We start from the raw sequence: 25,311 nt of genomic DNA, 5'->3' as shown, positions 1-25,311 counted from the left end.
ACTGGAACGGCAGTGACTCTGACAGATTCGGTCCCACGTCGACCAGCCATCACTTTTTCAGCTGTTTGTATGAATCTGGTCAAAGTTGAGCAGTTTTACATGACGGAGCACACACACACACACACACACACACACACACACACACACACACACACACACACACACACACACACACACACACACACACACACACACACACACACACACACACACACACACACACATCCAGAGCAGCGTGTTACCTGACACTGTGTGTGTGTTTTTTAACCCTCCCCACTCCCCAGCTGTTCTGCTGTATTACCACCTCCACCACGGCGCCCCATGTTCTCACGGTCACCACACACACACACACACACACACACACACACACACACACACACACACACACACACAGATTCCAGAGATGGTCCTCTCCGATAAGGTTTTATATTGCAGCTTTAATGTGCCCGAGTCCCCGGGGAACAGTGCTCGGCTTGTTTAGCGCCCAGAAACAATATCCTCCATTTAATGTGGAGCCTAATCTCATTAACTCATAACCTGTGCCGCCGTGCGGCTTCATTTGTTCCCCTGGACAAAGGAGATGAATGAGAGCTTCTGAGATCCAGCAGCACTGGGACGGAGTAGAAAGTGTCTCCAAAATACATTCCTCTTGGCCAGTGTCTCATAATGCCGGTCCTTGTGTGGTGGTGGTGGTGGTGGTGGGGGGGATTATGGTCCTATGTGAGGTGGCACACTGCTTTAACACTCCTAATTCAACTGAATAGATCCCATCAGACGCCACAAAAGCCTGATAATGACCTATTTATTTCAATGAGCTGGGCTGGGGCTGGGAGACGTTGAATATTTGTCGGCGGCTTCAGTTACAAGTTGAAATTACAAGACGAGACTGAACCTGTTACTCTGCAGGGGAGTAGATTACTACCATGTACACTGTGTTACTCACAAGATGAGCTGCTAATGTCCTCGAATTAAAAAATGCCTCTTACTTTTGTCATTCTCATTGATATTAAAGAACAACATAATACCTGCGGGTATCGGTGCGTCTCTATATGAGGCCACCTCAGTTTGGCTTCTCTTTTCATGTGAACGTCCCACTAATGCTTTTAGATTGACGCACATTGAAACAGACGGAACGATCAAGTCGGACCGGGCGACAGAAACGATGGATGTGAGAGAAGCCAAGCGAACTAATTTAACCAGCTGACGCTCTACACAGCTGAATGCTATATTTGTTATAGTCTGACTCTGTGTGTGTGTGTGTGTGTGTGTGTGTGAGTGTGTGTGTGAGAACAGGTGACACGGTTGTTGCGTGTTCATCAACAATCAGTGTTTTCACTTTGCAAAAGACTCAGTATGACACTTATTTATTATATAAGACTTTTATTATTAGTTGTAAGTTATATTAAGGTTTGCTCTGGTGTGATGACAGCGGCTCATGTACTGTCATGTACACTGAGGAGCAAATAGCTGGTTAGTCATGTAGTGATGCTTCATGTTCCAGCTGCTAGTGATGACTTCACTTATAGAGGCGCATTATTATTATTATTACCAATATATAATTGGTGCTTGTTCTATGTCTGTTCTGTTTAAGAATAAAATTAGGATGAAACTCTTTTAAACCCTTTGAAGTGTAAATGGACGTCGTTTGCAGAATGCTGCAGTGTAAACGCAAAACTACCGTCTCTGGAGTTCACTGTGATGGCAGCCATTGTTTTTTTTTACATCCCTCCCTCTGCACATGCTGAAAACTGTTTGTTACATAATTCACGCTATTATTGCGTACATACAACTTTCGTCTTGGCTTGAAACTAGCCTCACTTAGCTCGTCCTCTTGGCTTCGCCAAAGGAAAAACAATTGCTCATCCCTCAATCGCAGAAACGCACCTTGTTCATAATTTACATTTTGCTCCACTTTTGTCAATGTTCATCTTTCTATAAAGTCTCCTCACGGCTGAGAGGCTGACGTCAAGCTTCAGGCATCCAGCGTTGCGTATCGGAGCACTAGTTACCAGCGCCCACGCACTGGATCGGATACCCGACCGTGGCAGCGGTGCAACTCTAGACATGACGAGAAATAAAAAGTGAAATGATCCAACACCCAGCTGTGGTTTAGTGAAGCTCAAAATGTTTGAACAATTAAACCTCAGACAATGAAAACCTCCCAGACTAAAGCCAGTCAAGAGGATAAGGGATCAAGTAAATACTTTAAAGGTATAAAAATTAATATTTCAATAAATACAATGGCAGCAAATTCAAAAACAGCAATATTATATATATCTACATGTTAAGGCAAAAAACATCCAGCTCGAGGAAAGAGAGAAATTCTTCATGTGATGCTAAGAATGATAAGAATGATGAGATTTAATGAGATTTAAGGTTAAGCCTTCGTTTCTCAATCAGCTTTCCTGACTGTCTTACAGTCGGCATTATTTGGCTCCTAGACTACACTGATTAAGGCTTTTTAAATGTGGAGTCCAAGTACTAATCTTTAGTTACTTCTCAATACTGAGTACTGATACGACTATTAAATGCCACTAGAACTGCTTGAAACTGAAGAAAATGGATTCAGATCACATTTAACTCAATCAATCAATCAATCAAATACTTTATTTATCCCCAAGGGGCAATTGGGCAACTACAACTGAGCAGGACAATGACAGACAATAGAATAAAATCGAATAAAAATAAATGAATAAATAAATATAGTAAAAAAAAAGAGTAATAATTATAGACTATATGGTATATACATAATATCAAGTTATTAATTCGCTGCCTTTGGGGTGATTCTCTTTACGTGAACGTTACGCTATAAACATTAACAACTGGAGAACATGGACACTCGCCTGGACGGACAAAAGTTTGATTGTGATTACGGTGACGCTACTAGCGTCTGCTAGTAGCATGTGCTACTAGCATTACTATTATAAAATCTTTGCACTTAAACATTGTCATGTAAACGGGGCCTTAATAAACCGTTGAGTTGTAAAAATGTAAAACTGTTTTTGTTATAATTGAAATTAAAACATTTTTTTTAATCACATGTTTCTAGAAATAAGATGGGTTAAATACGGAGAATAATTCCTCTCATTCGTACGGTTTCATTATAAAAAGAAATGGCAGCGCCCTCTACTGGCCCATCATCGTTTTCATGTCTGATAAAGACCATGAACATTTTCACTCCTTGGTAAATATAGAACTGTTTTTTTTCCATCTTTTGTAAAGGCTTTCTTTTACAGATTTGAGATTTACTGACCTGGTATGCGCCCTCTCAGTCGTGGGTGAATGCAGCCCAGCTGCTTGCCTGCAGGTTACGCCTGGTGTCAAAGGGTGAGGCGGTGTTTGCTATTATAATTTTAGCACTTTGGATCTCGCCGCCATTCTTCTTCCGTCATTGATGTGATGTTTGATTTATAAAGCCGAAATGAATTTGTCCACAGCGACAAACGAATGACATTGACATTATTCTCAAGCTGCTTCCTGTATTTGCGAGCTTTGTAAACGAGGTCGACGTACCTGCGAGACATTAGCATGCTTTTTAGTATGCAAATGTGAGTACTTACCTCAAAGCGCCTCTGGGTCTTAAGTACAGTCTCACAGAGCTGCCTGAGTATCTGGAAGACTGCTCATTAAAACTGTTATATAAAAGCTTTTTGAGCTTCAACTGTCTGTTCATCCACTTTCCCCGACTTTGGCTTCGCTGCACCGAATCTCCACACCTTGGCACTTAGTCAGTCCGATCCGCAGTTTGATTTTAACGAGATAAAAACAATAAGTGTGCTTTCATTTGTTTCCGGAGCTTTAAATTAAAGCTTCTGTTGATGCATCGACGCTCCAAACCCTCCGGAGACTGTAATTCCTCTTGTTTGAACACCCGGGTTTCCCTCTGCTGAAACAAACAACAATGCTCCCATGTTGAAACAACATTCAATATGGGAGCAGTAATAACATCTGCTGTTAGGAATCACTTTTTATTGGTGTAAAAAAGCAAGCGGCGGCCGATTCCCTCATCCCGGGGATTCGGGCTAAAGCAGCCCCAGGAGTCTTGTAATCCAACACGGTGCTATTCATTAGTGTTCAGCTGGGACTGGCTCACTCATCCCAGGCCTAATAACACTGAGCCGGCTTCACTGAATCCTCCCTGAAGCCCCCCCCCTCCCCCCTCCAATAAATACCCAACCCAGGCTGGAGTTGACATCTCACTTGAATTTACAAGAAAGGAAGAATTTCAAATAGAAATCATCCAAATATGCTCTCCACTTAAATTCCCTGCATCCTCTACGTTTGAGTGAAAGCAGGAAGGCCCCGCCCCCTGTCAGGGGGCCGCCGAGAGGCCCCGCTGAACGCATAAGAGGCTGGTAACTAAAGATGGAGGCGAGGAGGTCACGGCCAAGTAGTCGGGACTTGGAACGGTAAATTTCGGCACTTCATCACAAAATCAGTCGCTGGAACGGCGGGAAGGTGATGGATTGGAGTGAGAAGGTCTGAGGGGAACACCGGCCTGGCAGTGCAGTGGCGGTAAAGGTTTTCACTTTCTCATTGTGATCTACGGCCAAGTGCTGTGAGGCCGGATTGTATTTCTCAATAATAGATTGTAAAAAGAGACGGGTGTGGGGAGTTACTTAGATTTACTGCTCATCGTTTGGCCTGGAACTTCACACTCACCTGCCACTTCATTAGTTACACACACACACACACACACACACACACACACACACACACACACACAATATCGGCGACATTTTTCTGAAACGAGTCGCAAAAATGATGTTTTTACTTCAACGACTGAGTTTGTTAGTAAAGAGATAAGGATAAAGAGAGGGAACATTGCTAATGCTGAAGCGATTATTCTGCTGGTTTTCTACCCTCGGTGAGCGACACCTCAGCATGACAGGGACCAGAAGGTCAGGTGCCTGGCTGATGCTCAGCTGGAATGTGGCGTGGTGCTTCTGTCAGCCTCGCTCATGCTAATCCACGGACCGTAGTTCCAACAGATTATCGTAACAGATTCAGAACCGGAAAATCCCATCAGTATTTCCCTGCCGCGGATTTTCAACATGACATAATTGTGCGAATGTGTGACGGCGAAGCGGTGCATTGTTGAAAACCCTTTGACCTTTACTGGCATGAATAAAACACCATCCAGAGAAAATGTCTCGCTCGCGCTGCCATGGCCTGAACCTTTAACGTCAGGTCCTGGGAAATCTGATGAAGCACACGATGTGGGGCTGGAGGGGAAATCAGTGATTCAGCTGTGAGCTTTGTGCCTGACCAGCCTGTAGCGATGAAGTCCCATCACTATCTGCTGTGCTCTTTAAAGCACGGGGCACCACCGTCTCTCTGCTCCTGGCCTTTCTGCTGCGCAGTCCGACTGTATCGCCTCGTCCTTTCACTGAATCCAGCGACTGACTGCCTGTATGCGCCAGGCTCAATGATCATTATTGAATTTTCCACTTTCCCCACAAAAATGAAATCAAAAATCAGAGACTTGGCAACAATGCCGTGTGTGGGAGTGGGGAGTATTTTGGTGCATCACCCGTCACATTGTGATAACACCTTCACGACCGCTCGCAGAAGGACTCTTTATGTCTTCGAGCACAAGACGTCGGCGGGAGATAATGGGAAAGTGAGAGATGCAGGAAATGTCCCCAGCTGCATTCAAGCGAGGATGTTACGGTTCACAGCCGGCGCTCCCGAAGCCACAAGGGCAGCCTCGCAGCTGCATTTCTGTTACATAACCGTCTGGCGGGAGCATCCTTAATAAAATTAGTACTTTGATTTATCATTGTCACGGTACGAAGTAGCGCTGCACATAGAATGCAGTAACAGTGCAGGATGTTGTGATACTGTATTTAAAGTGATAGTTTTCTGCATCAATGGGTCATAGATTGTATTTAGATCCAAGTCAGAAGTTTTGCTCAACTTAGTACCATATACACAATTACAGTATAATTATAATAAATCGTGCTAGTGAAATGAAGTGTGTAACCTTTAATGGTGATTAAAATCAGGATTTAGAAAACCTGACTTTACCAAAAATCTAATTTATGAAATGTCATAATATAAATTCAAACATTGTCGTATGCATATTTTTTGATTTGTATGCGATGTTAGTTTGCTGTTGTTTGTTGTTTTGTAATGAAACCATGCACACAGAATACACAATAAACATTAACATTAGTGATTACACGGAATGAAGCAGGATTACAGGTGACTGTCGACTATAAAACTACCACGTCCCAGGAGAATATGAACTGCGAGTCATGACACTCTGGAGGCGGCCATGTTTGTTATTGTCCTTCTATTCCTGCATGTGCTTGTGCAGTAGATATATTTCCATAAGAAAGTTTCATTGTCAGTGGCACACAGCACTTTTGTTGTGTAAGCACCCAAAACAAAAGTTTTACTGGAAGGAAACCAGCAGCCTCTAGGGGGCAGTGTTGGTATCTGTCCTTGGTATCTCCAAAATTCTGTTGGAGAAGAAGTCAGAAAGACGGGAAGTCAAGACGCGTATTAGTGCTTTTGGAAAACTAACAAACGATGGAAACGGTCATCAAATCATCTACTAATCATAAATCCATCGTGTTTTTTAAATAATACTACTTTTGAATAATACTTGAATAATTCTGTAATAAAGTCTATAGATTGCGTCTTACACCACAGACGTAAAACCCAAAAATGTCTAGAAACTTTAAACCTTTCGGTCTGAACTAAAGCAGGTCAACTAAAGTCTTTGGCTGCAGCGGTCCCATTGTCGGTGTGCATTAGAAAGCAACACAGAACAGAAGACAAAGACCCACTGCAGGACCACAGGTGTTGCATAAATCACGGGACACAACTTTCACGTCAGCCGCCACTGTGAGTGGGACTGGATGTAACGCAACCCATGTGGGATTATTGTGCCGGCACGTTTTAGCAGCTGAGAGTTCAGCAAGAGTTTAGAAACTGAAAGACAGAGAATAGTGGGAGGAATTTTCTTCTTGAGTGGTGCCGGCATGACGCCGTGGTCCGACTGAAGAGCTCGACTTGGTCCAAGTCTTTTAGAGTTTGTCTCCATTCACAGCTGGCGAGGCCGAGCAAACCTCAGTGGAAGAAAACGGACTGAATAAAAGACGAGTTGGAGCAACATCTGTGGCCACCAGTTGAGGCCCAGTGGTTGGCTGAGCGCTGCAGTGAGCGCAGCTCCGCGTGGAGGTTCCAAACAATCTCTTCTTCAGCAGTCGTGACGGGACGCGTCGGCTGACTGACCTGGAAGAACAGACGACTCGTGTCCGACTCCGTCCATCCAGCTCGGTGCGCTCCTGAGCCGCAAGCTGCAGGATGCTGTGAGGAGGCGGGGTCAGTGGGAGGAGGCGGGGTCAGTGGGAGAAGACCATGCAATTCCGAAAAAAGCTTGGATTTAAATATGAATAAAAACTGAATGCAATAATACTCAAACATCTAATATTCCATTCCCAATAGAGCTTAAACAACAGAATGGAAAAGAAATGACTAACCAATGAATTATCCTGGAACTATGCGACAGTGAACAAACTCAATGAAGAGATTTTTACTAAACAGAGTACTCTACACGCAGCCCAGAAAGACCACTTTTGAGTACTCGTTACTCGTCTTATTCTTGTATCGTACAGAAGCTGATCTTTTTCATGAATTAGTAAAATATTTAATTTCCAACATCCTCATTGCATCAATTTTAAGCTCATTTTACTCCAAATGAGGCCAAAACTATCCTAAATACCTTGTTGTATTAAAACCATATCGTCTGATAAGATCCAGGATAATGTGAAAAACATCAGTGTGTTAACGTGTACACACACACACACACACACACACACACACACGTTCATTATTTGTACCCATTACATTAAATGGCCTCACTCGGCGATGGTAACGAAAGCCATTATTGATTTGACTGCTTCACAGTTGACTTCACTCTTCCCTCGTGTTACTTTCTCATTATTCTCCCGCCATGCTGGCGTCACATGAGAATTTACTGAGCAGTCACAACTGAAATGTATTTTTGGGGGGAGTTCTCTCATTCAGCCGTTCAAAACTGCACATCATTCCAGAGCGTTTGATGTTCAGAAGATGCTCGTCGAGCGTCGTGCTGGAAATCCTCTCTTATTTTGGTGGGGTTCTGCAGCCTCGGGGGACTGAGCAGCTCTGAATTCTGCGTCTTAAAGAGAACTGATGTCTTTGTTGTGTCCGAAGCAAAAATGGATCTTCCAGGACTGTAGTGGTTCCCGGATCACACCCAACATTTAATCTTCCCTGGCCTAATATCTCTGTGGCGAAAACTTCGACAAACTCCGTGCAGTACCGTGATTTCAGGAAATCATTAGTTTTTTTTTTCACACGGGTGATGCGTTCAGGTGCATCACGTAACTCTGATCTTTCTTTTTTGTCTTTTTAAATTCAGTGGGTGTGGCTTATATTCAGGTGCGCTCAATAGTCCAGAAATTACGGTGGTTTTGACGTAATCTTGCAAACAGGCAGAGAAATAGGATTTTATTGCGTCCTCGACGGGCGTAAAATTAATTCATATTAATCAACGTGCATGCAAGAAGATCAACAAGCAATTAAATCTATATATATTTTGATATTTAAACATTAACTGTATGCTGCGATTATGAAGTTAGAATTACTATTTCAGCTGTTTTGTACTTTTGTTTTGTAATTTTGGAGATTTCAACATTCTTTTGCAGTTTTTTTTAGACAACTTTGATATGTTATTTTTTAAACGCTGCATCATCTGGGTATTTTTTCTGCTTTTATTCATTTTAGTTGTGCCTTTTTTTTAAAACCCCATTTTACCCCAGAGTTAAAACTGACTTATTAAAAAGACTTTTTGTAAGCAAATGAAATCAAAACAAGATAAATATGTCCATTTAGGTATAATTTAGTGAGAGGTCCAGGGAGCCACTACAGAAGGGCTAAATGGCTTCAGGCTGTCATTACACAGCTCTGATCTGACACATTTACCTCTTTCAAGAATGAATCTAATAATAATAATGAATAATGAACACTAGAATTGCTGTTTTTGGGCATTTGGAGGTCTTAGAAATGAGTCATCTGGCTTTTGGTTTTCTCTTCATCTCACCTCCAAAAAAACGAATCAGTTTAGCATCGAGTCTTCAGGGGAGGAAATAATACGGGAAAAGTGTTTTAAACAAGTGTGAAGTGCAACATCACCCCCCCCCCCCCCCCCCCGGCTAGCTGCGTCTTCTTCAGGTTGAATATTCATTATGAGGAAGATTGTGCAGACGATACAGAGGAGGGTTTGTTTTCAGAGGTGTCACATATGTCACAGGCGGAGCTATTTACCCGATGTGCAGCCCCCCCCCCCCCCCCCCCCCCCGCTGCTGTATACAGTAAACAATAGGATCAGGGGGGTTTCATGTGCCACGTGGACGGACTTAATGTTAAGTTGCTTGTCATCTGTGACCTAAATCTGACTCCGCGGGGCTTTCATCTTCCTGCAGCTTTTCACATTTCATAATGCATTTTTCACATCAAAGGCAAAGAACATGTTTTGTTTTAGTCCTCTTACGCTTTTATTTATTCATGTGGTTTTTGAAGCAATTCCTTTTAGTTATTTTTTTTGATGTGTATCATCTCGTGGCCTCTGCCCCCCCCCCCCCCCCCGATCCAGGCCGAACACAGCAACAGGCTGTAGAAATGAACCATCTGGTTGTTATAAGCCTGCTAAACCCAACACATTAAAACCTCATCCATCCATAGACCATATACTTGTTATGTTAATGGTGTTGTTATGGAGTGTGTAGAGTTTCCCGGACTTCTCCGAAAAGAAGCGAGAGAGTCGTGCAGGGTTGTGTGATGTATAAAAAAAAAAAATAAAAAAGCCTTTAAGTGTCAAGACGGAGGAGTCTGCTGTGGAAGGACAAAAAGCTATTAGTGAGAAAGATGGAGAGACTCAGACTGACACAAACACTGAAGCTGTGACTTCATACATCGTCGTTCACTCGCCTGTCTGAGGGAGAATCACTGCTGCGTGTGCGTGTGCGTGTGCGTGTGCGTGTGTGTGTGTGTTCATTCACTCACTTTAAAGGATCCAAAACACACTTGTGGAGTCTGTTGTACCTGTTTAATGCCAGAAATGCAGAATCCCCCGGTTCTGTACATCTATGTAGGATTGAGGACGTTGTTTAGTGGATTTTTAGTTAAAGGATTATATTCGGGCTTCATTTACGTTTCAGGTGAAAACACACTGTGTGAACGGCGGAGAACAAAACTTTCATGATACAAAACAAAAATGAAGAACAGAGATGGAAGCATTTTCATAAAGTTACATTTTCCTCCTGTTTCTTCAGAGAGGGAGTTGGAGTGTTTTTGAAAAGTTTGCGTCCCCCCCCCCCCCCCCTTTCCACAAAGTTGGAGCGTTTCAAAATTTGTTGCATTTGTCCGCCGTTTAAATGACGAAGGAGTCGGACCAATTTTTTTTTTTTAAATGTGCTTTTCTCCCGTTTACATGGACACGGAGTGTTTTTGAACAGTCCCACCTAGGAAGCAGTTTATTTGAGAAAAGTTGCATTTTCCCCGTTTCCACAGAGATTGAATTGGTGTTTTCAAAAAGTTCTATTTGTCCCCCGTTTCCATGGAGACGACGTTGGAGCGTTTTCAAAAAGTTCCACCGAGGGAGCATTTTTAAAATTTTTTATTTAAAGTTACGTTTTCAGCTGCTCTGAGAGCCGTTGTTGTTTTATAAAAAATTACTTTTATATTGTTTTGGGGTCATTATGGATAACCTGAATATTAATTTCAATCTCTGATTTTTAGGTTCCTAAAACTCACAAAGTTCCGGTTTCGTGTTTGATTGAACGGGCTGGGGGGTTCTCTGCTCGAGTCCTGACTGAACCCAGTGGTCTGAACACGGTGATCAACTGCAGCACTTTTTCACACCGGCGTGTTGATTAGAGCAAAACGAACGTCCTGTTCTGTTTCAGTCTGATTCACGCCAAGATGTGGAGTCGGCGTTTCTCACAGGCTAGTTTATCCAACGGCAGTTCAAAGAAATGAAAATGGGCAGATGACTCACAACAACTCTGCATGATGTGAATATTAATGTTGCTATAAAAAGGTGGACAAATCTTTTTCTGCACTGTACAAAAAGAAAGGAGGAAATCAGATTAGTGCTCTTGTCAATGAATGGAGCCAGTCTGCCTCCTTATTAACCACTGCTTGTGTTATTGTTGTTATTATTATTATTATTATTATTTAAAATGTAAATCCATGCTGATTATGTCCCTCTGTGTGTCTGTTAGTTGTGGCAGCAGAGCCGCTGGTCCAGGGCCTGAGGAAACCCGAGGACATCGACTGGTCTTACTCAGGTCTGTATGTGGAATTCATGGTTTCTCCCGACGTCGCGATCAAAGACACGACACAGACAAACATGTTAGCTTTGATCTGATCTGTTTGTCCAACGCTGAGATGTTCTCGTGTTCTGCATTTACTCTGATCTACTACACACGTACATATAATACTGCATGTATAGAACACTCCTGTTGACATTCACAGGGATGATTGAATGAACTCCGTTATCTCTAAAAGACATAATTAGAGTCAGGAGTCGGCAAATCTCAGGTCTAGTTTGGTTAAATCAGATTTGAGCCGCTTTTTAAAAAAAAAAAAAGAGACGTCTGGATAGTCAACATATCTGATCAAAGGTATCCGAACAGTGGAAGACTGTTTCACTAACCCTAAATCTGAACGAGGATCCAAACACTAATTATTAAAACGTAGAATATTGGCTGGCAGCAGTGATAAATAATTCAGGCAGCAGTGGGACGGGAGGTTTAATCGCTCCCGAGGTTTCACGATCAGACGACGACAACAACACTGGAACGGTCCGGATATTCTCAATGACCTGAAGGAATTATCTGCTGGCGTCTCCCCGGAGAGCCGTGATCTGCCCCAGGCCATATGGCCGCCGCCCCCCCGCTAAGCCGCCGTGCGACAGAAACAAGGGGCGGACAGAGACGGACAGTAATGGTCCCACAGGGACAGATTAGCTTCTTACTGGGGGGGACGGGGGGGGGTGGACCGGCCATCAGTGGGCTAAGTGTGGCGCTATTAGTCTTATTAACCTGCACCCCTGAAGAGCGGCCCGCCGATAATTGACTCGCGCTGTTTGCTCATGAGAACCGGAGCAGATCCGGTCGGAGGAGGAGACGAAGTCTTCAGAACCGTCGAGAATAAATCAAGCTGGTAATTGTCTCGTCGTCTCGTCATCCAGTGAAAACGGCGACCCGCTCCATCCATATCTGCTTTATCCATCCTACAAGTTGTAAATTGCAGCGTGTTGAAATGGGCATTAATGATTTTAGCATACGAAGCAGCCATTTTACTTTTTCTTTGTTTCCCTCTGGGGAGGCGGCTGCACGCTGGAGCGGCACGATCTTAATAAAACATATATATTTTAATGAAACGTAGTGTCGGGCGTTCAACCAAACCTTTATTTAAACAGCCTCAGAGTGCAACCTTCACGGCCAAACGCCTTTAACCTTTAAAATGACGCTAAGAGCTTTTAAACTTTCATATATTGTTTTGATTCAAAAACTTTATCTTATGTTGCTTTTATGAAGTGTCAATTACATTTCAGGATGGCAAATATTATCTTACATTTTCAGCAGTTTTTTACCTGATTTTAGTGGTTTCATGCTTCTTTTAAGCATTTATTCAGACCGTTTTGAGACTTTAGCCATTTTAACTGTTTTGGCTCTTTTCTAATAGTTATGAATGTTTTTAAGCCATTTTGAGCTTTTTAATTTTAGAAATTAGTACGTTTTATTTATTTTTTTTTTTTAAAGCTGTTTAAGCATATTGTTCCCATTTTTTTGTTGTGCCTTTTTTTTTAAGCCCTGTTTGGCCCATAGATGAGAGTTCTTTTGAAAAATGACTGTTTTCTGAAGTTTATTTACGTATTATTTTGTGAACGCTTCTTGGATCCGTGACAAAAGAGCCAGAGTACACCACTAAATCGTTCTGCACATGCTCAGTAGATGGACAATAACAACAATGGCGGCCTCCAGAGAGACTTGACTCCTAGTTTATATTCTCCTGGGACTTTTTTATGCTCTTATATATTGTATATATTATATTGCTCCGGTCCCTTTGACTTCATTTAAAGGTGAAAACGGGAAACTTTTGTAGTGTTTTAGGAGTCAGTTTTCATGTTTACATGGAAACGCTGAAAACGACGTCGTTTTGAAAACACTTGACGTATGACGCGAAAGCGCAAAACAATGCGTTGTTCCTTGAAACTTTATTCTGAAAATCACACCCTTCCATCATGGCTTCAGCATAGACGGAGTCGTGTTTTGGATTTTCTAAAAACAAGCCAGAATATTAAAACAAACTCCCCACAGAAGGAGGTCGTCCTGCTGTGAAGAGAGAATGTTGACCACTACAAATTGATCTGCTATTTCGGCATCCTGGTCACGGGGAAATTGATAAACTGAGTCTGGGGGAAAAAAAAAACCCAATACAAAAACCAGAAAAAGCAGAACCGTGATGCTGCACAGGAGTTTAAGATGGAACCCTGAATCATAAATGAATAATCGCTGCTTTTCTTTGTTCTTCAGCTGTCTGGCAAAAAATAAAAAAGTGTTATTGGCGAAATAAAACGCAGTACGAGCCATTCATGAGTGAAACAAGAAATATTAATTCAAGGCAAAATAAAAAAAATAAATGGAGAAACACGAGAGCAAGGAGCGTCGACTCGGTGAAACAAAAAACTATTATGACAAATTTAATTACAGCAACGGATTAATTGCTTTTAATGGGTCTGAACGTGCACCAACATCGACTTCACATGCAGAGTTTAATGTGAAGTCTGGTCAGGAGCCAAGCTTTAATGGTCACACACACACACACACACACACACACACACACACACACACACACACACACACACACACACACACACACACACAATGGCCGTGAATGATGAAAAGGTCCAAGTGAAGTGGAGACGTGGGGTGCGTCCTAATAGTCCCTCCTATCTCCTTTCCTATCCACTTTTCCTCAACCCCGTGGATGACATCACAAACAAATGGCATCAGTGGTTCCTAGGCTAAAGGAGGTTCTAAAGGAAGCATCAGTGGTTCCTAGGCTAAAGGAGGTTCTACAGGAAGCATCAGTGGTTCCTAGGCTAAAGGAGGTTCTACAGGAAGCATCAGTGGTTCCTAGGCTAAAGGAGGTTCTATAGGAAGCATCAGTGGTTCCTAGGCTAAAGGAGGTTCTACAGGAAGCATCAGTGGTTCCTAGGCTAAAGGAGGTTCTACAGGAAGCATCAGTGGTTCCTAGGCTAAAGGAGGTTCTACAGGAAGCATCAGTGGTTCCTAGGCTAAAGGAGGTTCTACAGGAAGCATCAGTGGTTCCTAGGCTAAAGGAGGTTCTAAAGGAAGCATTGAGCCTCCTTTCCTTAGCTTAGTGAGAATTCCAACGCTCCTTATCATGGCCACTACTTAAACACTTAAGGGGTTAAGGAGAAGTGGATAGGAAAGGAGATAGGAGGGACTATTACCGTGGTTTCCTTTTTGTTTCCTTCCATCTCACCATCTTGTATTGTTCCTCCTATTTCACGTTTTTTCCATCTGCTGCCAGTTGAAGTTCACTACAACTTGAGGGAACCCCCCCCCCCCCCCCCCCCCATTTTCATTTACTGTAACTGTGGCCTCCTCGCCACCCTCCGTGTGTGTGTGTGTGTGTGTGTGTGTGTGTGTGTGTGTGTGTGTGTGTGTGTTCGCACATGTTGAACACAACCTTGTTATTTCCGAGCGGCTCGGTTTCTCGCGGTGCGCTGAGTCGTGAGTAAAAGCATTAACATGTGAAAGGGAGGCACTTCATTGTGAAGCACCGTGCGCAGCTTTTTAGTTAGGTCAGAAGTAGGAGGGGGGGGAGGGGGGGGGGGGGGAGAGAGAGAGAGAGAGAGAGAGAGAGAGAGAATCTGGGAGAAGGAGAAAGTTTGAAAATTAGGCTGCATCCTTTCAATACCTCCTTTCAAGGCGCCTGCGTGGAACAGACCACGGCTGCTTAGATTTTCAACGACGGGAAGGAAACGCTCATTATCATGTTTTGACTTTAAAATCATAAAAAATTATTTTTAATTTTAAATAAAATGATCGTCAGACCTGCTTTTCTGTTTCAGATTCGTACAAAAGTTTCTCTCATTAGTGTGAAACAAGACTTCAGCAAACGTTGATATTTGGAGCTGAAACTGTTTTTCTGGCGAAACAAGCAGCAAAACTTGGCTTCCTGTTTCCACCTGCCGACTCGGCGTCTCCTGGGAAAGTCTTTTCCCCAAAGATCTGTGTTCAGCTATCAAATTGAGCGCAGCAACATGTGGAATGTTTCCAGACTCGTTCCATTGAACTTCTTCGTACACAAGGAAGTGAGAAAACAAAACCTTTATGGCGTATTGGTTGTTCGTTTACACGACAACGGTGCTTACTTGAAAACAAAATCTTGGGGGTTTAACCCCCCCCCCCCCCCCCCGGGGTTGTTCTGCCTGGAAGACTCCCCTCAGGCCTCCATCTGCTTCATACTTCCACTGCCAAGCGACTCCCCGGAGGGATACAAACTCCACCGATAGTTTAAACATCTTTTAGTTTGTCTTAAGTTTTATCGAATATATTCCACATATTCTATCATGACGTCGTATTGCTGTTGGCACTCGACATGTATTAGTAATCTGCTATGACGTTAAGATAATCAGAATGTCAACCAGTCAGTATGTTCTAAGTAGTTTTTTTTTAGTACACCATTTCCCTGCTTCCCTCTCCTCCGTCTCTCCTCCTCTTCTCTCGTCCTGATCCAACTAAACCATAGCTGGAGGCCATGCAGGCTTCAAGACTCTCCCAGTGCTTTGTCTGGAGAACACACACACACACACACACACACACACACACACACACACACACACACACACACACACACACACACACACACACACACACACACACACACACACACACACACACACACACACACACACACACACACACACACGCGTTTCAAATATGAATGCTGCCTCCTTGCCTCTACACACTTATGAAATTCATGTTTTGGGGTTTTCACAACGATCTGATGGAAAAGAGACGTGGACTGTGACGCCAGCAAATGATTTCCTTTTCCACATGTTGGTGTCGGATCAGACGTTCTGCGTTCTAGAGAAACATCCGGAACGTTCCAGCATTAGCAGAGTTCTTCTGCTCCTCGTGCGGCGGAGTCGTGAGGATGTGGAGAAGCTGAAGGCTTCATCTGGACTCGGCTCAAAGAAATCCCAATGAAATTCACTTTAGCCAGGCGAGGAGCGGTTCTGGTGGCATGGTTCTCTATGTTCTTCTTCTTTTTTAAAGCACGTCTTTGTATTGTTGGATTAACTTCTAAACAAGTCTTTAATAAACCAGCACCACGCAGGCACAGGGAGAACAGGTGAGAAGTACCAAACCTGAAGTCCCTGGATGTCCCTGGACGGTGCGAGCCACTGCTCCACTGTGCCGCCTGAACAGGAAGGAGCCCATATTGAATCTGCCCGGTCAAACTGGATCCTAAACTGTTGTGGGTTATTTCTGGTGGAGTTATTTGTGTGGTGTACATGTTCTCCCTGTGCGCGTTTCGTAGCTTTTCTCCATCCCGGAACCCAACTTGAGGCTATTTTGCGATTATCTGACTTTTAGTGCGCGGAGCTGTGGCGAAGCATTTTGATGAGACGAGGCGGCTTCAGCCCAGTTTGAGTCATGTGATCACAGAGCAGCGCAGACAAACCACAGACGGTATCAAACCTCCCGACGACTAATTGGTTTATCATTACACGTATAATCGTCTGTAATTAACGTTAAACTGCCGCCACGTCGGTGCGCCGTGGTGGTTTGTAAGCCGCTCCTCGCCTGTCGAAGCCACTTCTTCCCATATTTCCTTGGTTGTGTTGTTTATCTGTCTGAAGAGCCTGAACCCCGTTGTGGATTTATTCTGGCTTTACTCTCCTGATCGCAGTTAAAATGAAAGTATCTCTGGAGGCCGTGACGTCTCTCGTCCAGCTCGCTGCGCGGCGCCACTTTCATCTCGCGCGTCTGTTGTTGTATCTTTATTTTTTTTTTATTCCTGTACATGTTCATGTTCACCACCCACCATGTTCCCGTCTGCTCTCTTAGTCACAAAATACTTTAGGCTTCGCTTCTGCTCCAGTTGTTGCTCGTCTGTGTGGCTGCTGCTTGTGGGAGACGCAAGGTAATGGTGTGTGTGTGTGTGTGTGTGTGTGTGTGTGTGTGTGTGTGTGTGTGTGTGTGTGTGTGTGTGTGTGTGTGTGTGTGTGTGTGTGTGTGTGTGTGTGTGTGTGTGTGTGTGTGTGTGTGTGTGTGTGTGTGTGTGTGTGTGTGTGTGTGTGTGTGTGTGTGTGTGTGTGTGTGTGTGTGTGTGTGTGTGTGTGTGTGTGTGTGTGTGTGTGTGTGTGTGTGTGTGTGTGTTCTTTATTCAAACACTTCCTGCACCCCATGTGATGGAAAAACTAAAAACCTTGAATTTCAAGAACAGGGATTATTATTTATGGTGAAGCAAAGTTGGATAAAAGGAAAAAACTGAAAAAAGAAGACAAAGAGGGAAAAAAAAGAAGCAAAGTTATAAAAGGGGAAAAAAGCTGGTTTGAAAAAGTGATTGTGAGTGAGCGGTCCAGGGTCTCTGTGTTGTGAGTGAGTGGTCCAGGGTCTCTGTGTTGTGAGTGAGTGGTCCAGGGTCTCTGTGTTGTGAGTGAGTGGTCCAGGGTCTCTGTGTGTTGTGAGTGAGTGGTCCAGGGTCTCTGTGTTGTGAGTGAGTGGTTGGAGGGACTCTGTGTTGTGAGTGAGTGGTCCAGGGACTCTGTGTGTTGTGAGTGAGCGGTCCAGGGACTCTGTGTTGTGAGTGAGTGGTCCAGGGACTCTGTGTGTTGTGAGTGACTGGTTGGAGGGACTCTGTGTTGTGAGTGAGTGGTCCAGGGACTCTGTGTGTTGTGAGTGAGCGGTCCAGGGACTCTGTGTTGTGAGTGAGTGGTTGCAGGGACTCTGTGTTGTGAGTGAGTGGTTGCAGGGACTCTGTGTGTTGTGAGTGAGTGGTCCAGGGACTCTGTGTTGTGAGTGAGTGGTCCAGGGACTCTGTGTGTTGTGAGTGAGTGGTCCAGGGACTCTGTGTTGTGAGTGACTGGTTGGAGGGACTCTGTGTTGTGAGTGAGTGGTCCAGGGACTCTGTGTGTTGTGAGTGAGCGGTCCAGGGACTCTGTGTTGTGAGTGAGTGGTTGCAGGGACTCTGTGTGTTGTGAGTGAGTGGTTGCAGGGACTCTGTGTGTTGTGAGTGAGTGGTCCAGGGACTCTGTGTTGTGAGTGAGTGGTCCAGGGACTCTGTGTGTTGTGAGTGAGTGGTCCAGGGACTCTGTGTTGTGAGTGACTGGTTGGAGGGACTCTGTGTTGTGAGTGAGTGGTCCAGGGACTCTGTGTGTTGTGAGTGAGCGGTCCAGGGACTCTGTGTTGTGAGTGAGTGGTTGCAGGGACTCTGTGTGTTGTGAGTGAGTGGTCCAGGGACTCTGTGTGTTGTGAGTGAGTGGTCCAGGGACTCTGTGTGTTGTGAGTGAGTGGTCCAGGGACTCTGAGCAGGCCGGAGTTCTGTGGTTACGTCTCGTGTCTATTTACACTCCAACTACTGACTTTTTGAAAAAAACGCTTCACCTCCGTTGAAACGGGGTAAAATGAGTGTCATGACGTCATATTCTCCTGTGATTTGATATTTTATTTTGACAGTCACCGTATTAATAATCCAGCTCGGTTTCCTGTCCACCAGAATGTCCTGCCACCTCTTAATATTTAACTGAGGTGCAATCCAGAGACTTTATTTTTTAATGTTCATCTTTGTAGACCGAGTCGTAGAGATCAGACCAGGAGAAGACAGAGACTCTGATTCTCTCTCTCTCACACACACACACACACACACACACACACACACACACACACACACACACTGATTGTGCTGAATAGAACCAACTGCGGTCTCTTCTCACACAGACGTACAGACCTTATTCATCTGCTCATAGTATCGGCTGAAACTTAACTGCTCTTTATTGGACAAATCTAATCAGATATTAATCTGGGTCGTTGGCCTTCTCATGAAACCGTCTACAAACTCATTATGGGCTTGATTGGTATTTATTTAGAGATGTCTGTATAAACACACATATAGTTTAATACTTTAAATTGATTAAGAATCCTAGTCAGTCACATTGCCTGCAAATATATTGTGTGTTCACTTCGATTTTTTAATTTTTTTAATACATCACCAGCAAAATGCACCCAGAGTGACACGATGCACAGTCATGAGTATTCAGACGAGGCTTTGCGGGCATGACACGGCGTTTCTCTGAGTTTGATCAGCTGGAAACGGTGCGTTAATCACTGACGCTGGAGTACAAAGCTGATATTCATGAAGGCAGACATGCTGAACGTATATTCTCTGTTATTTTGCACGTCTGTCAGATGTAATCTCAAATGAGGCTGTTAGATCAGCTTCCGTGTGTGTGTGTGTAATACTGTTTGAAATAGTTAGTATTACAGATCCTCTGTATTTACTGTACATTTCAACCAATGGGCAGCCGAGGAAATCACCTCACGCTGCAAAAAGTGCTTAAAATAGCTACAATCAGGCAGATGTTTTCTCTAAGTGTTTAGGATGTTCACATTCCACTTCAGAGCACGCTTGTTCAAATATGTGAATTTGTCGTCATACATGTTGTACTACGCAGAAAACTTTTTGCCGAAGACGCTTAACGTTGTTGTTCTCCAGCAGACGGGAGATAGAAAGCCCATTGTTTGATTATCAAACGGAAGAAGAGGAGTTATACAACTTACTACGTCAGCAGGTCGGAGTTACGTGATGCACCTGAACGCATCGCCCGTGTATCGGCAGCGCGGAGCTCTTTAACCTATAAAAAATCCATAAATCAGCTGCAATTGCTAAAGCCGCAGGGTTCAAAGTGGAAAAAACAATTCGTTTTCAAGCTTCACTTACAAACAAGGCGGTTTTATTTTGCGCCCGAGTGGTTGAAACGCTGTCGTACGAGTTTCTCCCGTTGCCCTCGGTGTGTCGGGACCGTCCTGATTACATGAAATCAGAGAGATAAAGTCAAACAACAGGCCAGAGAATAATGAAAGCTGCAGGCGTGATTAAGAGGCTTTACTGCTTCTAAAGTGTTTTTAATCAGGCGTTTGTGTTGGATGTGTTGTGCTCTGTCCTCCGCCACTAATTAGCCTCACACACACAAACATACACACACACACACACACACACACACCGACTGGCGGAGCATCTGAGAGGTGACCTACACACACATCTTTGTCTCTGTGGGTTATTACACGACCTGCTCAGGGTCGTCCTCCTAGTGTGGCGACACTAATTTGACACTTTGGTCGGTTGATTGAAGAATTCCTAATTAGACTAAACTCAGAGTCCGTATGTCTGCCAACGCAGCGAGCGTCCACTAGAGGGAGCGAGGGAGACGCAACCCCAGTCTCATTAAATGGGTCAAGGATGATCTGAAATGAGGCAAATCTGCAGTGAATTAATGATTTGACGCCTCGATCAGCAGAAACCAGCAGTTTTAAAGTGTTTTTGATCAAAGCATCGACGATACGCCCTTCAAATTCCTGTAGTCGCACATCTATAAGCAACTTATTATTACAATTAGCCTCAAAGGCTTTATATACAGTATATATATCTCCATTACTGTCTCCATTAAATGTTTCGGGGGTTCAAATTGTCGAGATTTTATGTTGTAATTGTTTAGTTTTGACTAAACATAGACATCTTGGTCAGGTACACTCTGCGCCACAATGAAGAAAATCTTTAAAGTTTAAATTTAAAGGTCATCATGTCCCTATATTACCGGTGAAGTCGGTCTGTATGTGGTAACTGAACAAAAACTTGACTGATTAGGAATATTTTAAAATAAATTTTGTGACTTTTTAGACACAGTCATGAAATAATCCCAACTAAATGTTATTTCTATCGAATCCAAATGTTGAAAAATGTAGAAGTGATCAAAATCACATTGTATATTCAACATGTACAGAGGAAGAAAAATCGGTAAAATTCTCAATGGACGTCTTCAAAAAGCTTTTACAGTCCCGTGATCTGAATCACCACGTGTAGACGTGTTTACAAGATGTATTCTGATTACTTACACAAGTGATGTTTTCTGTAGTTGTGGTTCATCTTACGGAAACACAACGAGCTGAAAGTGACCGTGCATTAATTGTCACATAAAGGGTTAATCTTAAATAAATGCATGCTGGTGAAGTTGCTTTAATCCATTTAAACAGTAATAATCTGGAATGCTTATTTGATCAAAACAACCTTCCAGCTTCCAAACTACAATAAGAACTACTTTGTTCTGCCTCTTGAGGAACTCACACACACATGAAACGTAATTTCCATATTTAATCTAAATTGTGAGTGTGAGTGGCTCCGAGAGTGTTTGTTGGTGTGAGTCTCTTTTTTCATCTAAATCCAAGTGAAGCTCCCGGCAGTTTTTTATTTTTTTTAATTTCTTTTTTCTCCAGACTGTCAGCTACTTGTTGCCATGGCAGCGTCAGTAGACTGTGTGTGTGTGTGTGGTTGTGGTTGTGTGTGTGTGTGTGTGTGTGAAAATGTCAAGGTGGCGTCAGTGTGTCAATACACACATGTAACCCCTGCTGCTTCATTAAAAAACACACGCCTCTACATACGAAGCGCTGCTATTTTATTCAGACACTTATTCTCTTGTGACGTCATGCCGTAGCTCACCCAAGTATTTATTTCGCACTGTCAGCAATAAATGTTAATTCTGCTATTTTATTTTTTGAAGTATTCTTTCTCTCCGCTCTAGTTTTCGTGACTCGGTCAGAAAACTCTTCATTAATCACAAACTGATCCTTTATACACTTCAAGTCATTCCTGTTTAATAAAAATGAGCTTTTCAGGGAAAAGTCTTTCCTTCCTGGTTTGTCTGGCGCCTGCTTATGTGCAGCGTCTTGTAATTTGACACCAGTCTCATTGTCCGTGCCTTGAATGGATTAAACGGAGATTTGCAGCGACGTCGGATTGAACTGTTCTACAATGCTGTTGTTTTTTTTTTACATTTAACAGAAGCGTCTAACACCATAACATTATATACGTTCTAAAAACATCCTGTGTTTTATGCCTTTCAGTGTTGCTCCAGGTTTTCTCCACCACTCACCAGCATTCAGGCGTTTGAGGCGTTTGCATGTTCTCCCTGTGGAAACGGGGTTTTTCCTCCGCTACCTGCAACACGTGACTCAGACTTGCTCGGCGTGTGAACGTCTCTCAGTATTTCCCTGCGATGGTGTTTCTACATGAAGAGCTGGCGTCACAGAGCGCTCTTCCTCCCGTTCACTCGGCAGCTCTTCCCCGTCTGGCTGCCTGCCGGTTCACGGTTTATAAGGCGACGCTGTTCCCGGCCACTCGGTCGCTGAGCGTCACAGAGAAGAGTGTCGCTGCTGATCAAGCTTCTTTTACCAACTCCTGTTAGGCCACCGACACGAGCCACTGTGGCTCCTCTGCTCTCGGACCAGAGTCATTAAATACATCAGACCAAAAGAAAAAGATGATAATAGTATGTGTTTGTCATTTATCCCCCCCCCCCCCCCCCCACACACACACACACACACACACACACAGGAATGTGACGCCAATACCAGTTAAATCATGTGTGACTAGTTACAGTTAAACCATCTGCTCTGACCTCGTTACAGTCTTTGTGTGTGTGCTTTACAATAACAACACACACACACACACACACTCACGCTTACATTATTTCTTCATGCCACCGTCTATGTAAACTATTTATAAGTCTGGTCTGATGATGAAGAGTTTAACTCCAGATTTAAACATACTTTTAAAAAAAAATGTTGCGGGAGACTAAATCCCTGACGTTTAGTTGCTGCATGTTTAATTTAATACCGATCCTCTGACTCGTGATGCCTAAACACTGACAGAGGATTTTATTTATTTATTTTTGTTATTTTCCAGTAAAATCAAACCTAATTCAATGCCGAGTCGAACTTTCTAATCAAAACTTTATTTTATTGCACCTATTCATGTAATCTTACCTGTAAAATATCACTAATCGGTGTAATCAGGTGGGAGTTCCCAGAATAAAACGTTGGCTCAGCGAAATTAACTTGGTCATTCATGTGAACACAAGCGGCAGATATTTCACGAGTTGCACCTGCGAATGAATATTTAACTGGCTGGCATGCATGCAGTGCACGCTAATGAATGTCAAGGTGTGGAGCGGGAATGAAGAAATAATGAATGAAAGCGTGCACACGCGCTTAAAAAGAAGAAGAAGAAGAAGAAGAAAGACACGGATCATGTCAGTGGATGTGAATGTAGGTTACAGGGACTTTCAGCCAGGCATGTTTTAGTTTTCAACATGAGCGCTAAGTTCTGACACGCATTCATGAATAAGTGACCCCCCTGATGTTTGGCGTTAACGTTAATGCTACAGGAGACGTCTTCATTTGAAATAATGCCACTTTTCCCGCCTGTTTGATTGGACCGTTTGTGCGTCGGGTTTCAAACTGCGTGATGCTGTTTATCTTCTTTTACATTATTCATGGGACACACACACACACACACACACACACACACACACACACACACACACACACACACACACACACACACACACACACACACACACACACACACACACACACACACACACACACACACACACACAGCCTTCATGCTGCATTCAGAAACAAACAAACCAAACAAGAGGCTCCAGTCCGGACCGACAAACACCAGGAAAATTGCAAAAAGAAAATTGGCTGTCGGTGTAAAAACACCCACAATGCAACAGCAAATAAAAGTCTTCTGGGGACATTTACTGTATTTTGCCGCCGAATGTTTCCTTAAAATTGACTCCATGTTCAGATTGTTCTCATTTTATGTCTTAATTGTTTGGTTTTTGTGAAAATATTTAGATTTAAAGGTTATTATGAGCAGGATTCATAATACTTTACTGCTCATTCTTCATTGCCGATAGCTTTTGTGGATATTATTTATACGACGCACGTAATATTTGTCCTTCTTCCTTTTGGAAGGTACTTATGATTGTACATGTTAATTTAGCTTGTTTGGCATGTCTGGCAGTGTGATGTACTTGGTGGGTTTAATGTGTTGGTGAAAGGCTTATCAGTCCTTGTCCTTTCTTCATTCCCGTCACCGCTGTGAATGAGCGGTGAATCTTGTCACGTACAATGGCAGTAATGATTAATCTGTATCCCTCTGACCAGTCTGGACGGGCTTGTTTGTGGCTCATGAACTAAAATGTGAATTAAATGTACACACTGGGAAAAAAAAATAAAATGGAGCGTGAGCAGAAATGTATCCCGAGGGCAGACACTCGTGTTTGACCCTCTGGCCCCCGTCGAGCCATTTGACTGGTGGTACAGTTTGTACACAGCGAAATGTCACCGCTCCTGCAGGCGGCCATCTTTACAGCCGTTTGTTACATCAGGAGGAAACGAATCCCTTTAACACGACCGGCTGTTTATCCCTGCAGGCACCCTGAACCAGCGGAGCTGGGGGAAGAGGTACCCCACATGCAGCAGCGCCAGGCAGTCTCCGGTGGACGTCGATGAGACGTTCACGCAGGTCAGGCTGCAGTACCAGAACCTGCAGCTAGAGGGCTGGGACAAGCCAACGGCAGAGTCCACCACCGTCCACAACGATGGAAAGACCGGTAGGGAGACCGTCCTCTTCTTCCTCTGCTGTCTTTTTGTAAAGGCATACTCTGGGTGTAATAGTTCGCCTCGCATTAGGGATGATTATAAATATGTAAAACACCTTTCTTTTCCTAAATGAACCGTACTGTGCTCACCATGAATTCAAGCATTATGAAGCAGTTTTATTAAACTCTGAAGACTCTGCTGCCTCGGCTTTTCTAAAGAAGTCATCTAAAAGAATCTTGAGTCAATTCATCCTGCGAGATATGAACCGGGTCACTCCTGTTGAACTTTTTATTTATATATTTTCTTGAAGCAGGAGGAAGATGTAGTGCGGTGTGCAATATAATCTAAGATCTGAACATTGTTCCGCGGCGGTAAAGCACATTTTAATCCCCACAGCTGCGAAAAGAAGCTTAACTAAGAAAAAAAAGTGATTCCCAAGTCACTCGGGGGTTAATGAAGGAGCGAGTGGGCGGGATTTAAAGGGGAAAGAGTCAAAGAAATGTGAGGCGACGCACAGTTTGATAAACGAAACGTCTGA

The 25,311-nt window shown here is 43.5% G+C and overlaps 1 protein-coding gene across 1 annotated transcript in view; it reads left to right on the top strand.

Annotated features, from left to right (window-relative positions):
- LOC308126904 (receptor-type tyrosine-protein phosphatase zeta-like) overlaps positions 1–25,311 on the top strand; it is a gene marked incomplete at its 3' end in the record, with an annotated part of 57,717 nt that overhangs the window by 12,045 nt on the left and 20,361 nt on the right. Inside the window, exons 2-3 of the mRNA XM_080491596.1 lie at positions 11,280–11,345; positions 24,605–24,784. Coding sequence (XP_080347722.1) covers positions 11,280–11,345; positions 24,605–24,784 — 246 coding nt within the window. The remainder of the gene's footprint in view (positions 1–11,279; positions 11,346–24,604; positions 24,785–25,311) is intronic.

This window comes from Lipophrys pholis, assembly GCF_963383615.2.
Source record: "Lipophrys pholis genome assembly, chromosome: 22".
NCBI classification, from domain to species: Eukaryota; Metazoa; Chordata; class Actinopteri; order Blenniiformes; family Blenniidae; genus Lipophrys; species Lipophrys pholis.
Note: the sequence above shows the minus strand (reverse complement) of the source record. Positions and strands in the feature narration are given on the sequence as shown.